General features: G+C 38.4%; 1 protein-coding gene across 3 annotated transcripts in view; it reads right to left on the reverse strand.

Annotated features, from left to right (window-relative positions):
* The window catches only part of TAFA2 (TAFA chemokine like family member 2), a gene marked incomplete at its 3' end in the record, with an annotated part of 533,232 nt that overhangs the window by 34,886 nt on the left and 478,561 nt on the right, over window positions 1–19,785 (reverse strand). For 2 of the 3 annotated variants that reach the window (XM_082634566.1, XM_082634565.1), the window contains exons 3-4: window positions 19,013–19,165; window positions 12,575–12,744 (exon numbers count right to left, since the gene is read on the reverse strand). In XM_082634566.1, the coding sequence (XP_082490692.1) occupies window positions 12,575–12,744; window positions 19,013–19,165 (323 nt within the window). Of the gene's footprint in view, window positions 1–12,574; window positions 12,745–19,012; window positions 19,166–19,785 lie in introns of those variants that run through there. The other variant, XM_082634567.1, reaches the window with a different exon arrangement.

Below are 19,785 nucleotides of genomic sequence, written 5' to 3' on the forward strand. Positions count from 1 at the left end.
AGATGGAGTTGGTGTACACATGTGGGAGTAAGGCCAAGAGAATCAAGTATGGAAGACATGGGAGAAGGCTGTTAAGTTTATAAGGCCTTATGAAACCTTGACTAGCTGGGTAGACTTAACACTGACTGCACAGGAACTACAAGGCGCCATGCTGGGTGAAATGGAGAGTTAAAAAATACCTGATCCATCCTGACAATGTCTCCATCTTTCTGTAACTTCCAGAAGGTTAAAGCCTTAGTGAGAGGTTACCGTTACTGTTACCAAAAATACTTCTACCCATAGTGAGAGATTACAGTACTACTGAAAATACAGTTGACCCTCGAACAATGAGGGGGTTGTGGTGCCCCCCCCGTGCAGTCGAAAATCTGCACAGACACAGTTCCACATCCACAGATTCAACCCACCACGGATCATGTAGTATTATTGAAAACAATCTTCATATAAGTGGACCTGTGCAGTTCAAACCCCTGTTGTTCAAGGGTCAACTGAACTTCTACCCTAGATTTTTAAAATCCATTGATATGAACAATTTTCTTTCATCTTACGATACCTTTGGTATTATATATAGTGATGAGATACAGTTTCACTGAATAGGGTCTCCTTAGACCATTACATAGGTGAAACGTGAATTTGTCTAAAAGTCACGGTTAACAGCTTTTATCATAAGCTTCATTCATAAGGGAATTCCCTTACAGCTCACATAAGAAATCTTCAAAGTCATAACGTGGAGGCAGAGAGTTCACACCTGTATTATATATGCAGGGGTGCTTTCAACAAGTTGATTTCATTTCTGAAATTTAATCTCAAACAATGGTTGGCTGTCTGGCAGACATTTGCCTTTTCCATAATCTCACAAATCGATCACATGTTGTAACTGAAGTTGGAGGTTGAAATTTCTAATCATGATACCTGATTTAAATTTATCTGTCAGCCAAAGTGTCTGTTGAGAATATTCAATTTTATTTCAAGATAGAACAAAAGCATCTCAGTTATGAATCCTAGAAACAAGCTGAACAAATCAACTCTCCCCACAATTACTCAAACAGCCCTTTCAAGAATAGGGTATTTTAAAGTTGCAACACAGCGATTGCATTCGATTATTTGCAAACATCCTTCAAAAATGAATTTACACTGCCCGGTATTACCTAGTCTGTCTCTCTCTCTCTCTCTCACTCCTAGTTTTCCTTTAACAGGACTAGAAAGAGAATAGGAGATGCAAGGTAAAGGTAAAATATATTTGCCACCAGAAGAGAATAAGCAATAAAAGTTAAAGGTAAAATAGCCAACAGTAAGCAGAACCTCAACAGAACAGCCCTTTATTGACTTTGGGCTAATCCGACCATAAATCATGGGAAGCCAACATTGCAATTTAAAAAAATAATAATTTATTAATTTATTTTTGGCTGCATTGAGTCTTCGTTGCTGCGTGTGGGCTTTCTCTAGTTGTGGTGAGTGGGGGCTAATCTTTGTTGCTGTGCGTGGGCTTCTCATTGCAGTGGCTTCACTTTGTTGCAGAGCACGGGCCCTAGAGCACGTGGGCTTCAGTATTTGTGGCTCACGGTCTCTAGAGCACAGGCTCAGTAGTTGTGGAACACGGGTTTAGTTGCTCTGTGGCATGTGAGATCTTCCCAGACCAGGGCTCGAACCGCTGTCACCTGCATTGGCAGGTGGATTCCTAACCACTGTGCCACCAGGGAAGTCCAACATTGCAATGTAATAGGAGCTAAACACAATAATACTGAACCACAGCAGCTAAAGGTACATTCAACAGCTAAATAGCTCTTGTCTGTAACAAGTTCGATATTAAACATTATATAAATGGAATTCCCTGGCTTAGTATAAACTATAAAGATTTTGGCTTCTTTGCTTTAATGTGGCAATTTGAGTTTTATTATTAAATGACATTTCAACTGAATGGCTGATTTTGCTGTAAGTAATATATCTTGCTTAAAGATTTTTAAAGTGTTCTATAAGCTTAAAGCATTAATAAATATGTGCCATGTTGTAAGGTTCCACTATTCTTATTTGCGGGTGGCAATTTTAAATTATTTTCAGTTTAATTAGAGTTATTACTATGGTCCCATATACAAAATCCTTCTCCTTCTCCTCTCTCATATTTTATAACTAATAGAAAAATGTAAAGTGATTTAAAAGTCAATCCAGGGCTTCCCTGGTGGTGCAGTGGTCGGGAGTCCACCTGCCGATGTAGGGGACGGGGGTTCGTGCACCGGTCCGGGAAGATCCCACATGTTGTGGAGTGGCTGGGCCTGTGAGCCATGGCCACTGAGCCTGTGCGTCTGGAGCCTGTGTTCCGCAACAGGAGAGACCACAACAGTGAGAGGCCCACGTACAGCAAAAAGAGAGAGAAAAAAAAAGGCTAATCCAAAATGTACTCATTCAGTGTTGTCTCTATGAATAGATCATCAAGAGGAAAGTAGTCTAGTTGAGAAAGCATCTTAATGGATTTTCATTTTCTTACGGTAGTACAATGCCAGATGCAAAGGTGGAAAACAATTTAATTGAATCTTGACATTGCAGAACATAATATTTTCATTGTACTTAGTCACTATATACTAAGGAGACAAATTATTGAATAAGTTGCCTTTGAATGGCCTTAAAATCTATTATCCATTTGTTTTAGGAGGATTATAGGCCATGCAATGTTAAACTGCCAATAGACTCCAGTGGCACCTGTACAAACCTCTGTCCTACCACTTCTGCACATGACAGTGATTTATTGACTTTCTCTCCAATTGACTGTGAATCCTTGCACAGCAAAGAGTCATGATTTTTTTTTTAATTTGAATTCCAAAGCCTACCACAATATCAGGCACAGTGCCACATAGCAGACCTAAAATTGATCTTTACAGAGTGAATGAACAAATGAATGGATAGGCATCCCTGAATGGAGTTTGTTAACTCTGCTAAAGGGATTCATATTCTTATTTTAAAGGGATTCATATTCTTATTTTTAAAATGTTTCTAACACTCCATTCTATTTTAAATAGATGCATATTCTGCAGTTTACAATGTGTTACCAATGACACCATCCAACTAGGAGGCAAGTATTAAGATTATGACAGTAAATAATATTCAGCTAACAGATCATGAATTTCCAGTATTTCTTGCAAATATCATATCCAGAAAGAAACTTAAAGGCCACATAATCTGTCTGTAGGTTCTATATCCTTGTTGTATCAACTGACAGTCCTGGCTCTCTGGAATTCTGTGTTCTCCCAGACTCTGGTCTCTTGGTTTTCCTATCTCTGTCCACACATCATGCTCCTTAACAAGTATCTTCTTCTACATTACCTGCTAAAATGTCTTTGATGCTCTTCCCTTTCAACACATTCCTTCTGGGAGAGCCTTTTAAATTAATTATACCAACACCATCTAGGGGATGACTAGTCTCAGACTTCTGTCTTGATTTCTAGGGCTATATATCAAACTATCCACTTGATATCTCCACCTCATTGTGTCTTTATCAATTAATATCACCAAATTGATTAATCCAGAAATACGAGTATTTCTAGAATTTTCTTTCACTAACCTCTCATATTCAATTAGTTATCAAGCCCTATTGATTCTCCTTCCCACCCCTCGACACCCTCACTGTATTACTTTCCTATCTTAGTTCAAGCCTGTTATCTCATACTTTCCTTAATTCCCTACAGTTGACACATTGCAGCCAAATAGACTCTGTAAAGTGTAAATCAGACGCTTCTCCTCTCCTGTTTAAGGTTCTTCAGTGGTTCACCATTGCTTAGAGAATAACATCCAAATCTTTTAGCATGGCAGTAGAAGGCCATCATGATTCCCCACCCAGGGGTTCCCCATCACCCCACTCCCCTCACACACATGAAGTCACCCCATAAACTGATTTCAATTCCAGGAGTAAGACATGATCTTTTATACCTCAATGTCTTTGCATAAGTTGTTTTGTGTTTGTTGTGGTAAATTGAACTAGTTAACTCTGATTTTCTGCTCATCCTTTAAGTCACAAATTGATGATTTCCAGAAATGAGGAACTTACTATTTCCCAAGTTATCCCATTCAACATCATCTTGAGCTGACACCAAGAGAGTTATTCCTTGTCTTTAATTGTATTCTTTGTAGTCACACAGAACAAGTCTAATGTTTTTCTTTCACATGATATTTCTTCAAATAATTTAAAACATGTTACTCCTAGTGCTTCTATTCTCTGAGGTAAATATCTACAAAGCCTTTTATGTAAGCTTCTTTTTTTCACACCAACTGAAAGTTGGTGTCTAGAACTTTATTGGGTACCACAGTGAAGTCTAACCATTATAGAGTTAAGCTCAACTCTGCCCTTGTATTAAGCACACTTCACAACCAGCTGGCCATTATTCAGAGGTAGACTGCCCAGCAGGGAGCTGGGATTCATTCTCATCTTAGAGAGAGTTGGGAATTAGACCATAGCTGTCTCAGCACGAAGCATTTGGAATTCTGAGCTTGAGGGAAAATTTACCCCACTCTCCAAAGAGCATAAAACTGGATCTGAAATCATTGTTTAAGGGATTTCAAATCCATAGAAAATGTGTGAGGAGAAGGGAAAGAGTCACAGGAGAATGTATTCAGGGAAGATTATATTTTTTAATAGAATGGCTTTTACCCACCCCAGAAAAAGAAAAAGGCATAGAATCCCTGCTAGCTAGGGATACTTGAACTTCCTGTTCTATTCTCCCAGGGCTTATGAGGTACTATTTTTCTTTGATTAGGGCTCTCCAGATAACCAAAAACAGATGAGTGTTGCCTCTCCCAGGAATACTCACCTCTGAACAAATAGCAAGCTCCTCAATATTAAACATAAATCCCTGGGGCTTCCCTGGTGCCGCAGTGGTTGAGGGTCCGCCTGCCGATGCAGGGGACACGGGTTCGTGCCCCGGTCCCGGAGGATCCCACATGCCGCGGAGCGGCTGGGCCCGCGAGCCACGGCCGCGGAGCCTGTGTGTCCGGAGCCTGTGCTCCGCAACGGGAGAGGCCACAGCAGTGAGAGGCCCGCGTACAGCAAAAAAAAAAAAAAAAAACATAAATCCCTGACAGAATTTTAGCCCTCAGATTACAGACAGGATATTGTTTAGGCAGTAGCCTAAAGATGTACTTCACAGTGCTAATGAAATTTTATTATGCCCAAACTAGATTCCTTTTCAATGTACAAACATTCACAATTAATTATAAGATTATGAGCATAATATTCAGAGCAATATTCAGAGTAACACCTACAAATAAAGACCTGGCTCAAGTACTGTAGAAGCATTTAAATCTTACAGGAACATCAAAGCACTCATATGTTGTCCATTTCTCATTTTAATTGTAAAAATATAGGCCAAGTTTTGGAATATATTTCCTTATGATATATTTTTAAAAGTCCTTGCAATAATTTCCAATAGCTTTCTAAAGAAATAATAAGGGAGACACTCCTGGATCTATTAAATTATTATTAAGTAAGTAAGCAGCTCTTAAGTTTAAAATACTAGGTTTAAAATGTTACTTTTAGTAGTGCTACTTCCTGGACACCTAGCTTAGTATCCCTTCTACCCTTGGACCCAAATCTAATTGAGAAAAAAAATTTGTTTCTGTCCACATCTCTTTTTAAAATTTAATGTCATTATAGTAATTATATAGTTCCTTAAGTGCTTTTTTCAAATGTCCATATCATTTGAGATTTTAACTCTTTTCTGATATGAATTTCAATGTCTACATTTTTCTTACTATAGTAAAAAATTTTCACCTATCTTAATATCAAATTCAAGATGTTATACCATATTTAAATTTCTATTAAGTGACCTAGATTTAATGGATATTAATGTATAACATAAAACCTGTTGTCCCCACAGTTTTCTCCAACTCACCTAATGTCAAGTTCCTCATTCTATTTGCTCAGGACAAAAATTTAGGTCTATAGTGACATGCCTCATAATACCTTTCTAATCCGAAATATGATCACTTACCTTGCTCACTCCCCCCAGCCACACTAGCATCATTGCTGTCTCTTGAATATGGTATTTCCAGGGTAGCTTCCATGGCAGGTACTATGCTTGTTTCTCCTTTATCTGGAAAGCGTGTCCTCTAGATGGTCACGTGGCTTATCCCCTCATCTCCTTGGAGACTTCAGTATGCAAACTCCCTTGGCTCAGCACTCTCCATTTCTCCTCCCTGCTTTACTTTTTCCCATGGCACCTACCACCATCTAACATATACTTTACTCATATATTTTAATTTTTGTCTCCCCCTGTCTGATAGGTAGAATTCTAAAGATATACCCTCAAGATTCCTGTCCCCTAGGTATTCAAATAAACACTAATCTTAGCACAGCTGTGAAGGGACAACGTCATTAAAGTTGCTAATCAGCTAATAGGGTAATCATCCTGGACTATCTGGGTGGGACAAATGTAATCCTTTGAGCTTTTAAAAGCAGAAGAGTAAAGCGGAGGAGAAATGGTAGAAAGGGGACATCGGAGAGATTTGAAGTGTGAGAAAGACTCAGTGTGCCCTGACTGGTTTGAAGATGAAGGAGGCAATGTGATGGAGAAAGCAGATATTCTGATGGAGGTGAGAGAGGCTCTCAGATGACAGCTACTGGAGGGGTAGAAGCCTCATTCCTACATTTAGAAGGAACCGAATTCTGTCAATAACCTGAATGGGCTTGGAAGCAGATTCCCCCTTAAAGCCTCCAGAAAAGAAACACAGCCCTGTTGTGAAAAGATGAAGCATACCCATTGATTTCAGCCTTGTGAAACCCAGAGCAGACAAATAGCTGAGCTATGCTGTGCCTGGAAGTCTGACCTACAAATAATTAATGGATGTTGTATCACGTCACTAAATTTGCTAAGGCAGCAATAGAAAACCAATACACCCTATTAGAATCTAGGCCTTATGAGGGCAGGGATCCTCTCTTTTTTTTCCCCTGTGCTGTGCTCCAGAACCCAGAATAGCACCCAACAACAAAAGACGGTAAACACTCGAATGGAAGAATGTATCCAGTATACACATTTTTTCCCATGAAATCTATATTTTACAAGATCTTATGAAATTTTTACCCCAAAATATTGACTAAAAATGTTTAAAATGTAAAGGATGAATTGATTTGAAAACTGTCTATTCAGTAGTTTGCATCTTTGCAAGTTAGCAGTGGCTACCACTTCCATGGAGCCAACACGAGTAGCAGTCAAATACTGCTTCTAAAGCCGTGGTTTTCAAACTGCATGTTGTAACATATTGGTGGGTTATAAAATCAATTTATGGGGTTGAGGAAGGGAGGAAGAGAGGGAGGAATGAAGGAAGGAAATAAAACCAAAAAATCAGGACTTAATTTTAGTGTGGGGTGTATGAGTTTATGTGTTTGTGTGTGGGCGTGTTGTGTACATGTTGGATCACAACGTAAGATGTATTTCTTACTTAGGTACCATCAAGATAATTTGAAAACCACAGCCCTAAAAGTTGTCATGCTCTGTCCTGTGGACCGGGGTGCAATTCAGGGCCTGGTCAGAGGTGAGATGAAGACAAAAGAATGGGGAATGTGTCTGTTAGAAAGGGCTGATCAAAAAAGGACCACACTACCCTAAGTCTATGTTAAATTTACAAGATGAGAGCTTGTGATTGAATAATTCACAAATTGCACCCCCTTAAGGTGAGAAAATGAACTTTTCTCCTCTTGTGTTCTTCCTTTGCCTTGGACCTGGAGTAGCACCCCTGGACACCATTCAGACCCACCAACTCAGAGTCACCAAGTCTTGGTGTAAAATCAGGCAGCATCTGGAAGGGGATGACTTGAGGCTTCAATCAACAAAGCATCCTAAGATGCTATTTCTTTTCTCCCTTAGAGGGAGAGGATGAAAAACCTAACACTTACCTCTGTTCTGAGATTAGCTAGTTATTATTGTCATATAAATTTAGTTGGAAAGGAAGTTAGAAATGTCCTTGGCACAAGGAATCAAAGAATAAATGTTGTTTAGAAGAACTTGAAATTGAATCTACCTCAACATCTTCATTGTTTTTGCAGATGAGGAAGCTGAACTAGAGGTTTATGCTATCCCCATTATTATAACAATATTACTTGACTTATATTTACCAGTGATTCCAATGTTTATTGTTAGTGGGCTGCATATGGATAACAAAAGAATAATGCAGTTGTCTACTATTCATTCCCCCACTCAAAAGCATACTCCTGGTGGGCAGGCATCATGCTATGTTTATCTTTGTGCTCTAGTTAGTAACTACTGTGGTTGGGGAAATTAAATAAGATAATACCTGTGATTCACTTAGCAGAGTGCCCAGCACACTTTAAGAGCTAAGTAAATGCTTTCATATTTGATTTTGTTGCTTTGATTATAATATGAGCATTCTTATTATAGAATATTTATGCACAGGAAATTTTTTAACATTTGTTGATTTTCATTGCATTATACAACAAAATAAAATCATATTTTATGCCCTTAAAATCCATTTATGTTTGAAGGGACATTGAAAAACTACAGAGTTCTTATCTGCTTAAGGCACTTTAAGTAAACGAGTAAAGATGAAAGAATTCCAATTAGTTATAAATTACTCAGAAAATGTCTTCTTAAGCATATGAGGATTCATGATTCATAAAGATAATATTTCTAATGAAAATATAAAAATCTTATATCAAGTTAAGTTCATTTTTCCTTAGGTAAGAACCAGACATCTGAGCTGCATGACTATAGGAGTGTGGAGTCCATACCAATGGCCAAGGGCTGTAAATCCTAAAATCAGAATGTGACTTCTTTTAGGAGATATTCCACAGAGAAAGAGTATCAAAACATTAAAAGAAATGAATCACAGTCTGTTTTTTCTGAGGATTCTAACAATGTTATCAAAGTTTTTTTTCTCAATTCTTACAAGCTCTACAGCACCTCTCCCCCCTGCTACTTTTCTATTATATAATCAGCATATAATTATGTGCTTTTTCACACTGGAAACACTATTCTTTTATTAATGACTCTTTGAAATGTTCTTTATTATTTATCTTTGAAAGTGAGTTTGAAATCAAAAGGCTTTCATGGATTTTCCTTTTTTCTTTTTAACTTAGGAGTTCTTTAAAGTAATACAGTAGATGGTTACAGATGTCATACGCAGTCATTAGTTTCCAGCTTTAAGGTGAGAAGTAGGGTTCGGGAAACAATGTTGCACCCTCCTTTCTCTGCAGACTAAATGTTTGGGGTTTTGAAGAGCATGTATGCAAATATTGCTGTTCTAACAAAGGCTGTCTATTCTTTGCCTTTTCCCCTTGTTAGGACAAATAGAAAATGGGTTATTACAATAAGCTTCCTGAATTTAGTACAAAGACAGAAGGAGGATATAATTAGCATTTATGGGAAGTTCAATGTAAGTTCCAAATTAGTCTTAAATGAGAAATTCACCCAGCCCCTTATCTGTAGTCAGTTCTGGAAAGTACCATGCATCTCTGCTGAGGCCAAGCAAGACTCATTGATGTTTTTGGCTGACTGCTTTTTTTCTAACATTAAATTTACCAGAGCACTCCAGATTGGATACGGGCAGTTATGAAGGAGGATGTACATTACTGCAAATTTTAATCATTTCTCGAGCCATTTTGCTTGCAGTGATAATCCCATAAGACCAACATATCTTGCATAAGGAACCCAAATGACTTTTTGCTGAGAGCAGCTCTTCAGTTACTTTTATAGCCTATTCCTGCTTAACTTCTAGACTTTCCCATTTGTGGCTAGGACCTGCCAAATCAGGGCTTCAGTGGCTTCTTGGCTCACCACAGCCATGGCTACCTTATTCAAGACCGGCAAGTGGATAATAACACCAGTGATTAAAATAATGATCAGATTTCTTTTCAATAATATTGCTGCTGTTTATGTAGGGCAGAACCTACCTCTATCCAACACTTCCAATGTGGGCAAAGTAATGTTGTGCCAGAACTATTTCAAGAATTTGTTGCATCTCCAATACTTTTTGGACTATTTCAAAGGAGATGGCAGAACAACAAAAACATGATGACCTTGATAACTTTGCTTCTTTGGGGCCTCAGGGAAATTCACCTAATTGTTTTGTGAGCCAAACTAATATTCGTAATTGAACATCATTTTGCCTAGGCATTTGAAATGCCATGACGTTCCTTTAGTTGAAAATGTCCAAGTAGCTTCATTTTCACCAGCAATCTTTTTACTTGTGAAGGAAAAAGTAATAATAATTTACTTTGATTGTACTGAAGAAGCTCCTTCTCTCAAGCCCTCTTATCTTCTCTTATATATAATGATTTTTCCTTTTTAAATGAGAATCATAGACTCTCAGGGTTGGAAGGAATTTTTAAGATAATTTAATACAAACACCCACTATTGCATGAATCCTCTCTACAGTATCTTCAATGAGGTCTTCCATTAACAGCTGTTCTCCAGGGCAAAGGAGATGAAGAAAAAATAGAAAGGGCAATCCACTATAAGTTATATGAATTTATAAATAAAACAAACTAGAGGATCTGGATGTGGTCTTCCCTACTCACAAGTTCTCAGTCTTTCATCTATATTGTTTAATTATATTATGAAGAATTTGTGAAGCAGAGACTCAATTTTATATTTGAACTATTGAGAATATGGCCCAACAGGGAGTGAAGCAACACTTCTATAACAATTTATTATGAGAATTTAGATCACATGCTCCTGACGTTTTCATTTCAATGATCCAAAAAGCTAAAAATATTTTTAAAGGTCTACTTTATATGAACAGAATTATAGGAAACTTTCATCACTATTACTTAAGAATAAGTTAAATGATCTAGTATAAACTACAGGTTAAGAGATTAGGTTCTGGAATGAAAATATATGGTTTGATCCCTAACTTCCCATTAATTAGCTATATGACCTTGGGAAGTCACTTAACATTTTAAAGCTTTGGTTTACTCAGCTGTAAAAGAAGATAATAATATTACCTCTTTCACTGGGCTATTAAGAGGATTAAATGAGCTAATTCACATGAAGCACATTGTTCAGTATATGGCATAAGTTTTAAGTATCTAATAAGTGTTAGCTTCCTCATACCCACTGATGTAATAAAAACATAGAATTTAGATGTAGAGAACTCACTATTTAAAAAAAAAATTGTTTCAGAATCTTAAATCTCCAGGCATTTACATGAGTGCTATTTTAGACTAAGGATTAGTAGTGTTAGGAAAAAAAATTTCATGCTATAAATAGCTTATAAGGAAATTTCACATTGCCAGAATGGTTTTAACAAATCAATATGTATTGTATCATGTGCTAACTGAATAATACAATTATACTAATTAACTGATCATGCACTCCACAGATTCTGGAAAATAGTGTCAGCCTTTAACTGACGAGTTTAGAGTCAGGAAATCATTTGACAAAATATAAAGTTATTATTTATTAGAAACTTGGTTACTTCTCTGTATGTCTGAATAGTCAATGCACTAAAGATATCACTCAACATTATATATCTGATGGGATTTTAAAATAATCCTCCTGAATATGTCCACACAAGGTTTAAAAAATAAAACTGCTATTGTTAATCAATACCATAAATTACAGTGTCTAGTTTTATGTTACATTTTATTAAATAAAACATTTCCTTTTTATAAAACATTATTCTGTTCTAGCCCCCAGTTATCCAGTTCTAAACAATAGTCAGCTTTCCCCTTAGGGCAAAAAGCAAAATAAGACAAAACTTTCATTTGCTGATTCCACAAAGAATTTAAATTCTGCCAGTCCAGGGCTTCCCTGGTGGTGCAGTGGTTGAGAGTCCGCCTGCCGATGTGGGGGACATGGGTTCGTGCCCCGGTCCAGGAAGATCCCACATGCTGTGGAGCGGCTGGGCCCGTGAGCCATGGCCGCTGAGCCTGCGCGTCCTGCGGAGCCTGTGCTCTGCAACGGGAGAGGCCACAGCAGTGAGAGGCCCGCGTACCACAAAAAAAAAAAAAAAAAAAAAAAAAAAAAAAAATTCTGCCAGTCCAGAATATCCATGGAAGTAATTAGAAAATGAAGGAATAAAGCTATTTTTCACTTATTTCCTATCCCCCAGAAATCAGTCATTGCAAGCTGAAATACCTCACTGTCTGAAGAGCATTCCTTTTATATTGACCCTGAGATTTGAAAACTCCTCTTGATAACTGATTACGATTACAGACTTAACCATTAGAAAACTATTTATTGATCCAGAAATCAGGGAGGTCAAAATAATTACTCTCATAAAAATGAAAGAATATTAACTGGGAAATGTTTGTTGAGTCATATATAAATTCTTTTTTTTTCAGAATTTATTCAGATTACTATCCATCAGAAGAATGAGGGATTGGGGTCACCTTCCCAGCATTTAACAAGCATCTTGGGGCGGGGGTGTTCACATTTTTGTCAGTATCTCATGAAGGAACAAAGAGTATTTAATTATTAGGTAATATGACAGTTGATGGCAATCTACAGAAGATGTTATTCTGGGTGAAATAAAAATGTGCTATGAGAAAATGGGAAAAAAACATACTATGGAAAACTACTACCTCTCATCCTACAACCACCACTTAAAGATGTCACTGCACATGCTCCATGCTCTATTAATTGAGAGACTTTTTGCTTTCACAGGCTGGCTGTCCACTTACCCTAGTTGTTTTCACTTTATTCCCAGAGGAACAGCTCCATCCTTTCCGATCTGGAAGAACTTTACATTCCTCTCCCTCAAGACATGGTTGCATATGGCACCACCATTTCTGTTCCACTATTGAAGCTACAGGAGATAGAAAAATCAATTTAATATTTTCTATTTGGGCTTGTTAATTCTTTGGGTGCACATTTAAAGAGGAACAAAAGCCACATGTTGGTCTTGTTTATGGTTTCCTTTGCTGTGCAAAAGCTTTTAAGTTTCATTAGGTCCCATGTGTTTATTTTTGTCTTTATTTCCATTTCTCTAGGAGGTGGGTCAAAAAGGATCTTGCTGTGATTTATGTCATAGAGTGTTCTGCCTATGTTTTCCTCTAAGAGTTTGATAGTGTCTGGCCTTACATTTAGGTCTTTAATCCATTTTGAGCTTATTTTTGTGTATGGTGTTAGGGAGTGATCTAATCTCATACTTTTACATGTCCCTATCCAGTTTTCCCAGCACCATTTATTAAAGAGACTGTCCTTTCTCCACTGTACATTCCTGCCTCCTTTATCAAAGATAAGGTGACCATATGTCCGTGGGTTTATCTCTGGGCTTTCTATCCTGTTCCATTGATCTATCTTTCTGTTTTTGTGCCAGTACCATACTGTCTTGATTACTGTAGCTTTGTAGTAGAGTCTGAAGTCAGGGAGCCTGATTCCTCCAGCTCCATTTTTCGTTCTCAAGATTGCTTTGGCTATTCGGGGTCTTTTGTGTTTCCATACAAATTGTGAAATTTTTTGTTCTAATTCTGTGAAAAATGCCAGTGGTAGTTTGATAGGGATTGCATTGAATCTGTAGATTGCTTTGGGTAGTAGAGTCATTTTCACAATGTTGATTCTTCCAATCCAAGAACATGGTACATCTCTCCATCTATTTGAATCATCTTTAATTTCTTTCATCAGTGTCTTATAATTTTCTGCATACAGGTCTTTTGTCTCCTTAGGTAGGTTTATTCCTAGATATTTTATTCTTTTTGTTGCAATGGTAAATGGGAGTGTTTCCTTGATTTCACTTTCAGATTTTTCATCATTAGTATATAGGAATGCCAGAGATTTCTGTGCATTAATTTTGTATCCTGCTACTTTACCAAATTCATTGATTAGCTCTAGTAGTTTTCTGGTAGCATCTTTAGGATTCTCTATGTATAGTCTCATGTCATCTGCAAACAGTGACTACTTTACTTCTTCTTTATGATTTGGATTCATTTTATTTCTTTTTCTTTTTAATTGCTGTGGCTAAATCTTCCAAAACTAAGTTGAATAAGAGTGGTGAGAGTGGGCAGCCTTGTCTTGTTCCTGATCTTAGTGGAAATGGTTTCAGCTTTTCACCATTGAGGATGATGCTGGCTGTGGGTTTGTCATATATGGCCTTTATTATGTTGAGGAAAGTTCCCTCTATGCCTACTTTCTGCAGGGTTTTTATCATAAATGGGTGTTGAATTTTGTCGAAAGCTTTCTCTGCATCTATTGAGATGATCATATGGTTTTTCTCCTTCAATTTGTTAATATGGTGTATCATGTTGATTGATTTGCGTATATTGAAGAATCCTTGCATTCCTGGAATAAACCCCACTTGATTATGGTGTATGATCCTTTTAATGTGCTGTTGGATTCTGTTTGCTAGTATTTTGTTGAGGATTTTTGCATCTATGTTCATCAGTGATATTGGCCTGTAGTTTTCTTTCTTTGTGACATCCTTGTCTGGTTTTGGTATCAAGGTGAAGGTGGCCTCGTAGAATGAGTTTGGGAGTGTTCCTCCCTCTGCTATATTTTGGAAGAGTTTGAGAAGGATAGGTGTTAGCTCTGCTCTAAATGCTTGATAGAATTCGCCTGTGAAGCCATCTGGTCCTGGGCTTTTGTTTGTTGGAAGATTTTTTATCACAGTTTCAATTTCAGTGCTTGTGATTGGTCTGTTCATATTTTCTATTTCTTCCTGATTCAGTCTTGGCAGGTTGTGCATTTCTAAGAATTTGTCCATTTCTTCCAGGTTGTCCATTTTATTGGCATAGAGTTGCTTGTAGTAATCTCTCATGATCTTTTGTATTTCTGCAGTGTCAGTTGTTACTTCTCCTTTTTCATTTCTAATTCTATTGATTTGAGTCTTCTCCCTTTTTGTCTTGATGAGTCTGGCTAATGGTTTATCAATTTTGTTTATCTTCTCAAAGAACCAGATTTTAGCTTTATTGATCTTTGCTATCGTTTCCTTCATTTCTTTTTCATTTATTTCTGATCTGATTTTTATGATTTCTTTCCTTCTGCTAACTTTGGGATGTTTTTGTTCTTCTTTCTCTAATTGCTTTAGGTGCAAGGTTAAGTTGTTTATTCGAGATGTTTCCTGTTTCTTAAGGTGGGCTTGTATTGCTATAAACTTCCCCCTTAGAACTGCTTTTGCTGCATCCCATAGGTTTTGGGTCGTCGTGTCTCCATTGTCATTTGTTTCTAGGTATTTTTTAATTTCCTCTTTGATTTCTTCAGTGATCACTTCGTTATTAAGTAGTGTATTGTTTAGCCTCCATGTATTTGTATTTTTTACAGCTCTTTTCCTATAATTGATATCTAGTCTCATAGCATTGTGGTCGGAAAAGATACTTGATACAATTTCAATTTTCTTAAATTTAGCAAGTCTTGATTTGTGACCCAAGATAGGATCTATCCTGGAGAATGTTCCATGAGCACTTGAGAAAAATGTGTATTCTGTTGTTTTTGGATGGAATGTCCTATAAATATCAATTAAGTCCATCTTGTTTAATGTATCATTTAAGGCTTGTGTTTCCTTATTTATTTTCATTTTGGATGATCTGTCCATTGGTGAAAGTGGGGTGTTAAAGTCCCCTACTATGATTGTGTTACTGTCAATTTCCCCTTTTATGGCTGTTAGTATTTGCCTTATGTATTGAGGTACTCCTATGTTGGGTGCATAAATATTTACAATTGTTATATCTTCTTCTTGGATCGATCCCTTGATCATTATGTAGTGTCCTTCTTTGTCTCTTCTAGTAGTCTTTATTTTAAAGTCTATTTTGTCTGATATGAGAATTGCTACTCCAGCTTTCTTTTGGTTTCCATTTGCATGGAATATCTTTTTCCATCCCCTTACTTTCAGTCTGTATGTGTCTCTAGGTCTGAAGTGGGTCTCTTGTAGACAGCATATATATGGGTCTTGTTTTTGTATCCATTCAGCCAATCTGTGTCTTTTGGTGGGAGCATTTAGTCCATTTACATTTAAGGTAATTATCGATATGTATGTTCCTATTCCCATTTTCTTAATTGTTTTGGGTTTGTTATTGTAGGTCTTTTCCTTCTGTTGTGTTTCTTGCCTAGAGAAGTTCCTTTAGCATTTGTTGTAAAGCTGGTTTGGAGGTGCTGAACTCTCTCAGCTTTTGCTTGTCTGTAAAGGTTTTAATTTCTCCATCAAATCTGAACGAGATCCTTGCTGGGTAGAGTAATCTTGGTTGCAGGTTTTTCTCCTTCATCCCTTTAATTATGTCCTGCCACTCCCTTCTGGCTTGTAGAGTTTCTGCTGAGAGATCAGCTGTTATCCTGATGGGGATTCCCTTGTGTGTTATTTGTTGTTTTTGCCTTGCTGCTTTTAATATGATTTCTTTGTGTTTAATTTTTGACAGTTTGATTAATATGTGTCTTGGCGTATTTCTCCTTGGATTTATTCTGTATGGGACTCTCTGTGCCTCCTGGACCTGATTAATTATTTCCTTTCCCATATTAGGGAAGTTTTCAACTATAATCTCTTCAAATATTTTCTCAGTCCCTTTCTTTTTCTCTTCTTCTTCTGGAACCCCTATAATTCGAATGTTGGTGCGTTTAATGTTGTCCCAGAGGTCTCTGAGACTGTCCTCTGTTCTTTTCATTCTTTTTTCTTTATTTTGCTCTGCAGCAGTTATTTCCACTATTTTCTCTTCCACCTCACTTATCTGTTCTTCTGCCTCAGTTATTCTGCTATTGATCCCATCTAGAGTATTTTTTATTTCATTTATTGTGTTTTTAATCGATGCTTGATTCATCTTTAGTTCTTCTAGGTCCTTGTTAACTATTTCTTGCATTTTGTCTATTCTATTTCCAAGATTTTGGATCTTGGTAATAGAATCTTGGATCATCTTTACCATCATTATTCTGAATTCTTTTTCAGGTAGAGTGCCTATTACCTCTTCATTTGTTAGGTCTGGTGGGTTTTTATCTTGCTCCTTCTCCTGCTGTGTGTTTTTCTGTCTTCTCATTTTGCTTATGTTACTGTGTTTGGGGTCTCCTTTTTGCAGGCTGCAGGTTCGTAGTTCCCGTTGTTTTTGGTGTCTGTCCCCAGTGGCTAAGGTTGGTTTAGTGGGTTGTGTAGGCTTCCTGGTGGAGGGGACTAGTGCCTGTGTTCTGGTGGGTGAGGCTGGATCTTGTCTTTCTGGTGGGCAGGTCCACGTCTGGTGGTGTGTTTTGGGGTGTCTGTGGACTTTTTATGATTTTAGGCCACCTCTCTGCTAATGGGTGGCGTTGTGTTCCTGTCTTGCTAGTTGTTTGGCATAGGGTGTCCAGCACTGTAGCTTGCTGGTCGTTGAGTGAAGCTGGGTGCTGGTGTTGAGATGGAGATCTCTGGAAGATTTTCGCCGTTTGATATTATGTGGAGCTGGGAGGTCTCTTGTGGACCAGTGTCCTGAAGTTGGCTCTCCCACCTCAGAGGCACAGCACTGACTCCTGGCTCCTCAATTTGGGATGATTTGTTGTCTATTCATGTATTCCACAGATGCAGGGTACATCAAGTTGATTGTGGAGCTTTAATCCGCTGCTTCTGAGGCTGCTGGGAGAGGTTTCCCTTTCTCTTCTTTGTTCTCACAGCTCCTGGGTCTCAGCTTTGGATTTGGCCCCGCCTCTGCATGTAGGTCGCCGGAGGGCGTCTGTTCTTCGCTCAGACAGGACAGGGTTAAAGGAGCAGCCACTTCGGGGACTCTGGCTCACTCAGGCCGGGCGGGAGGGAGGGGCACGGAGTGTGGGGCGAGCCTGCAGCGGCAGAGGTCGGCGTGACGTTGCACCAGCCCGAGGCGCGCCTTGCGTTCTCCCAGGGAAGCCGCCCCTGGATCCCGGGACCCCGGCAGTGGCGGGCTGCACAGGCTCCCGGAAGGGCGGTGTGGACAGTGACCTGCACTCGCACACAGGTTTCTTGGCGGCGGCAGCAGCAGCCCCAGCGTCCCACGCCCGTCTCTGGGCTCCGCACTTTCAGCCGCGACTCGCGCCCGTCTGTGGAGCCCCTTTAAGCAGCGCTCTTAGTCCCCTCTCCTCGCACACCAGGAAACCAAGAGGGAAGAAAAAGTCTCTTGCCTCTTCGGCAGCTCCAGAGTTTTCCCGGACTCCCTCCCGGCTAGCTGTGGCACATTAGCCCCCTTCAGGCTGAGTTCTCGCCGCCAGCTCCCTTTCTAGATTTTTTGACTAAAAATATTTTTAAATTTGTTACTTTACTGTGGTAAGAATACTTAAAATTTTAAGATGGTAGATCTCATGTTAAGTGTATAATACAGTATTGTTAATGATAGGCACATTTTTAAAGGATATTTCATGCAAACATATAGGCTTCATGGACACTAACATATTGGAAAGAAACTACGTGGATACATGCATATGCTGATTTACATAAACATATAAGAAAGTGAGTCCATGACCAGAGTCAATATTTTAGAATCAATGTAATATTTCCCACAAGTAGGCTAAAATCAGGAAGGCATTCAAATTAACACAATCTTTTTTTACTGTGGGCAGTAACTATCATCACAAGGAGTGCACCATGAAAATATAAGCACTTAACACATTATTATTTATGATAACATCAATTATATAGACCCACATAAATATTTATATCCTATTGTAGTTAGGTGAATCCTCCAAGAAAGAAATTAATATTTTGATAAACCTCTATAAAAATATTTCATGTGAATTCTATCCACAGCTAAACATTCACTCATCCGTGTGCTGTTTATTTTTCATTGTTAAGAACCAGCCATGTGTTTAGGTACCCACACTATTTAATCATCTATTTTCATTTTTCCTTTGCCAAATAATTTATACACACACACACACTTGCCCTCCACTGGCAAATCAATATTTCATGGTATCAAAGTAAGAGGCACATGGACTTACTGGAACCTCATTATAATGCCTTTTGCTACAAAACCACATAAGATCTTAGACCATCTTCCAATAGATTTTAGATTTCAACATGCTCTTCAAGTGACTTTGTACCAACCACATGGTTGATGGTGCGGTCCCCCAGGATTAACCCCAGTCATCAGCATCATAGTGGGATTCCAGTTCCAAGCAGTTCTAGTCTACCTTATCACAAAGAGCAATGGAAGAAGCCTCACCATCCACACAAGATGGAGCAGCTCGTGTGGTACCTGCCACCTGCCCAGGGAAGCAGGAGCACTTGACTGTTTGTGACCGTTCTTCTATCTTGTTCTTATTACAACATCTGTGGAGTGCCACCACCTCGCAAGTGCCCGTTTTAACATGGTGAGCTGCACAAACAAAAACAAAAGTTGAGATAACATTGAGAAAGCTTTGGATACTCCCCCACTCTTTTTAATTAGAAGCACATTAAATATAGCTCTATAGAGGATCCACCATGCATGAAACTAGAAATACAATGATGCTGACTCCATAATGCAGATTTGATCTCTTTGCTAAATGTGGTAGGACCATTTCTGTCAGTAAATGCTTGGTGAAGCAGGAACAATTAGTGACTAGATTAGAATGAGCTGTTAGAGCAGTCTGAAATATAGAGGCAATGTGTGGTATCATCAAAAACATATTTATTTGCATATGACTTTTTTTTACACCTTTTTGTTCAACATGTTGATCAAAGTAAGGGAACCCCCTGGACAAGGTGCCCTGTACTAGGGCTGAGACAAACCTTATTCTCAAAGTAGGTGGGTTGATAAAGGTTATATTCTTCATCTAGGGGTGAGTGTAAGGGCCAGGAAGGGAAATTCTTTTCAGAAATCAGGGAGGCAGAGGGTGGGAACCCACTTCAGGATTCTTCTGCTCAATTTCCCTGGAAATGAACTAATTAGGTGATTTTTGAAATTGCTGCCATTTTCCTGAACGTTCCATCCAGTCTCAGGGATGGCTGTGGCAT

The sequence above is a fragment of the Mesoplodon mirus genome (assembly GCF_964341445.2).
Source record: "Mesoplodon mirus genome assembly, chromosome: 11".
Lineage (NCBI taxonomy): Eukaryota > Metazoa > Chordata > Mammalia > Artiodactyla > Ziphiidae > Mesoplodon > Mesoplodon mirus.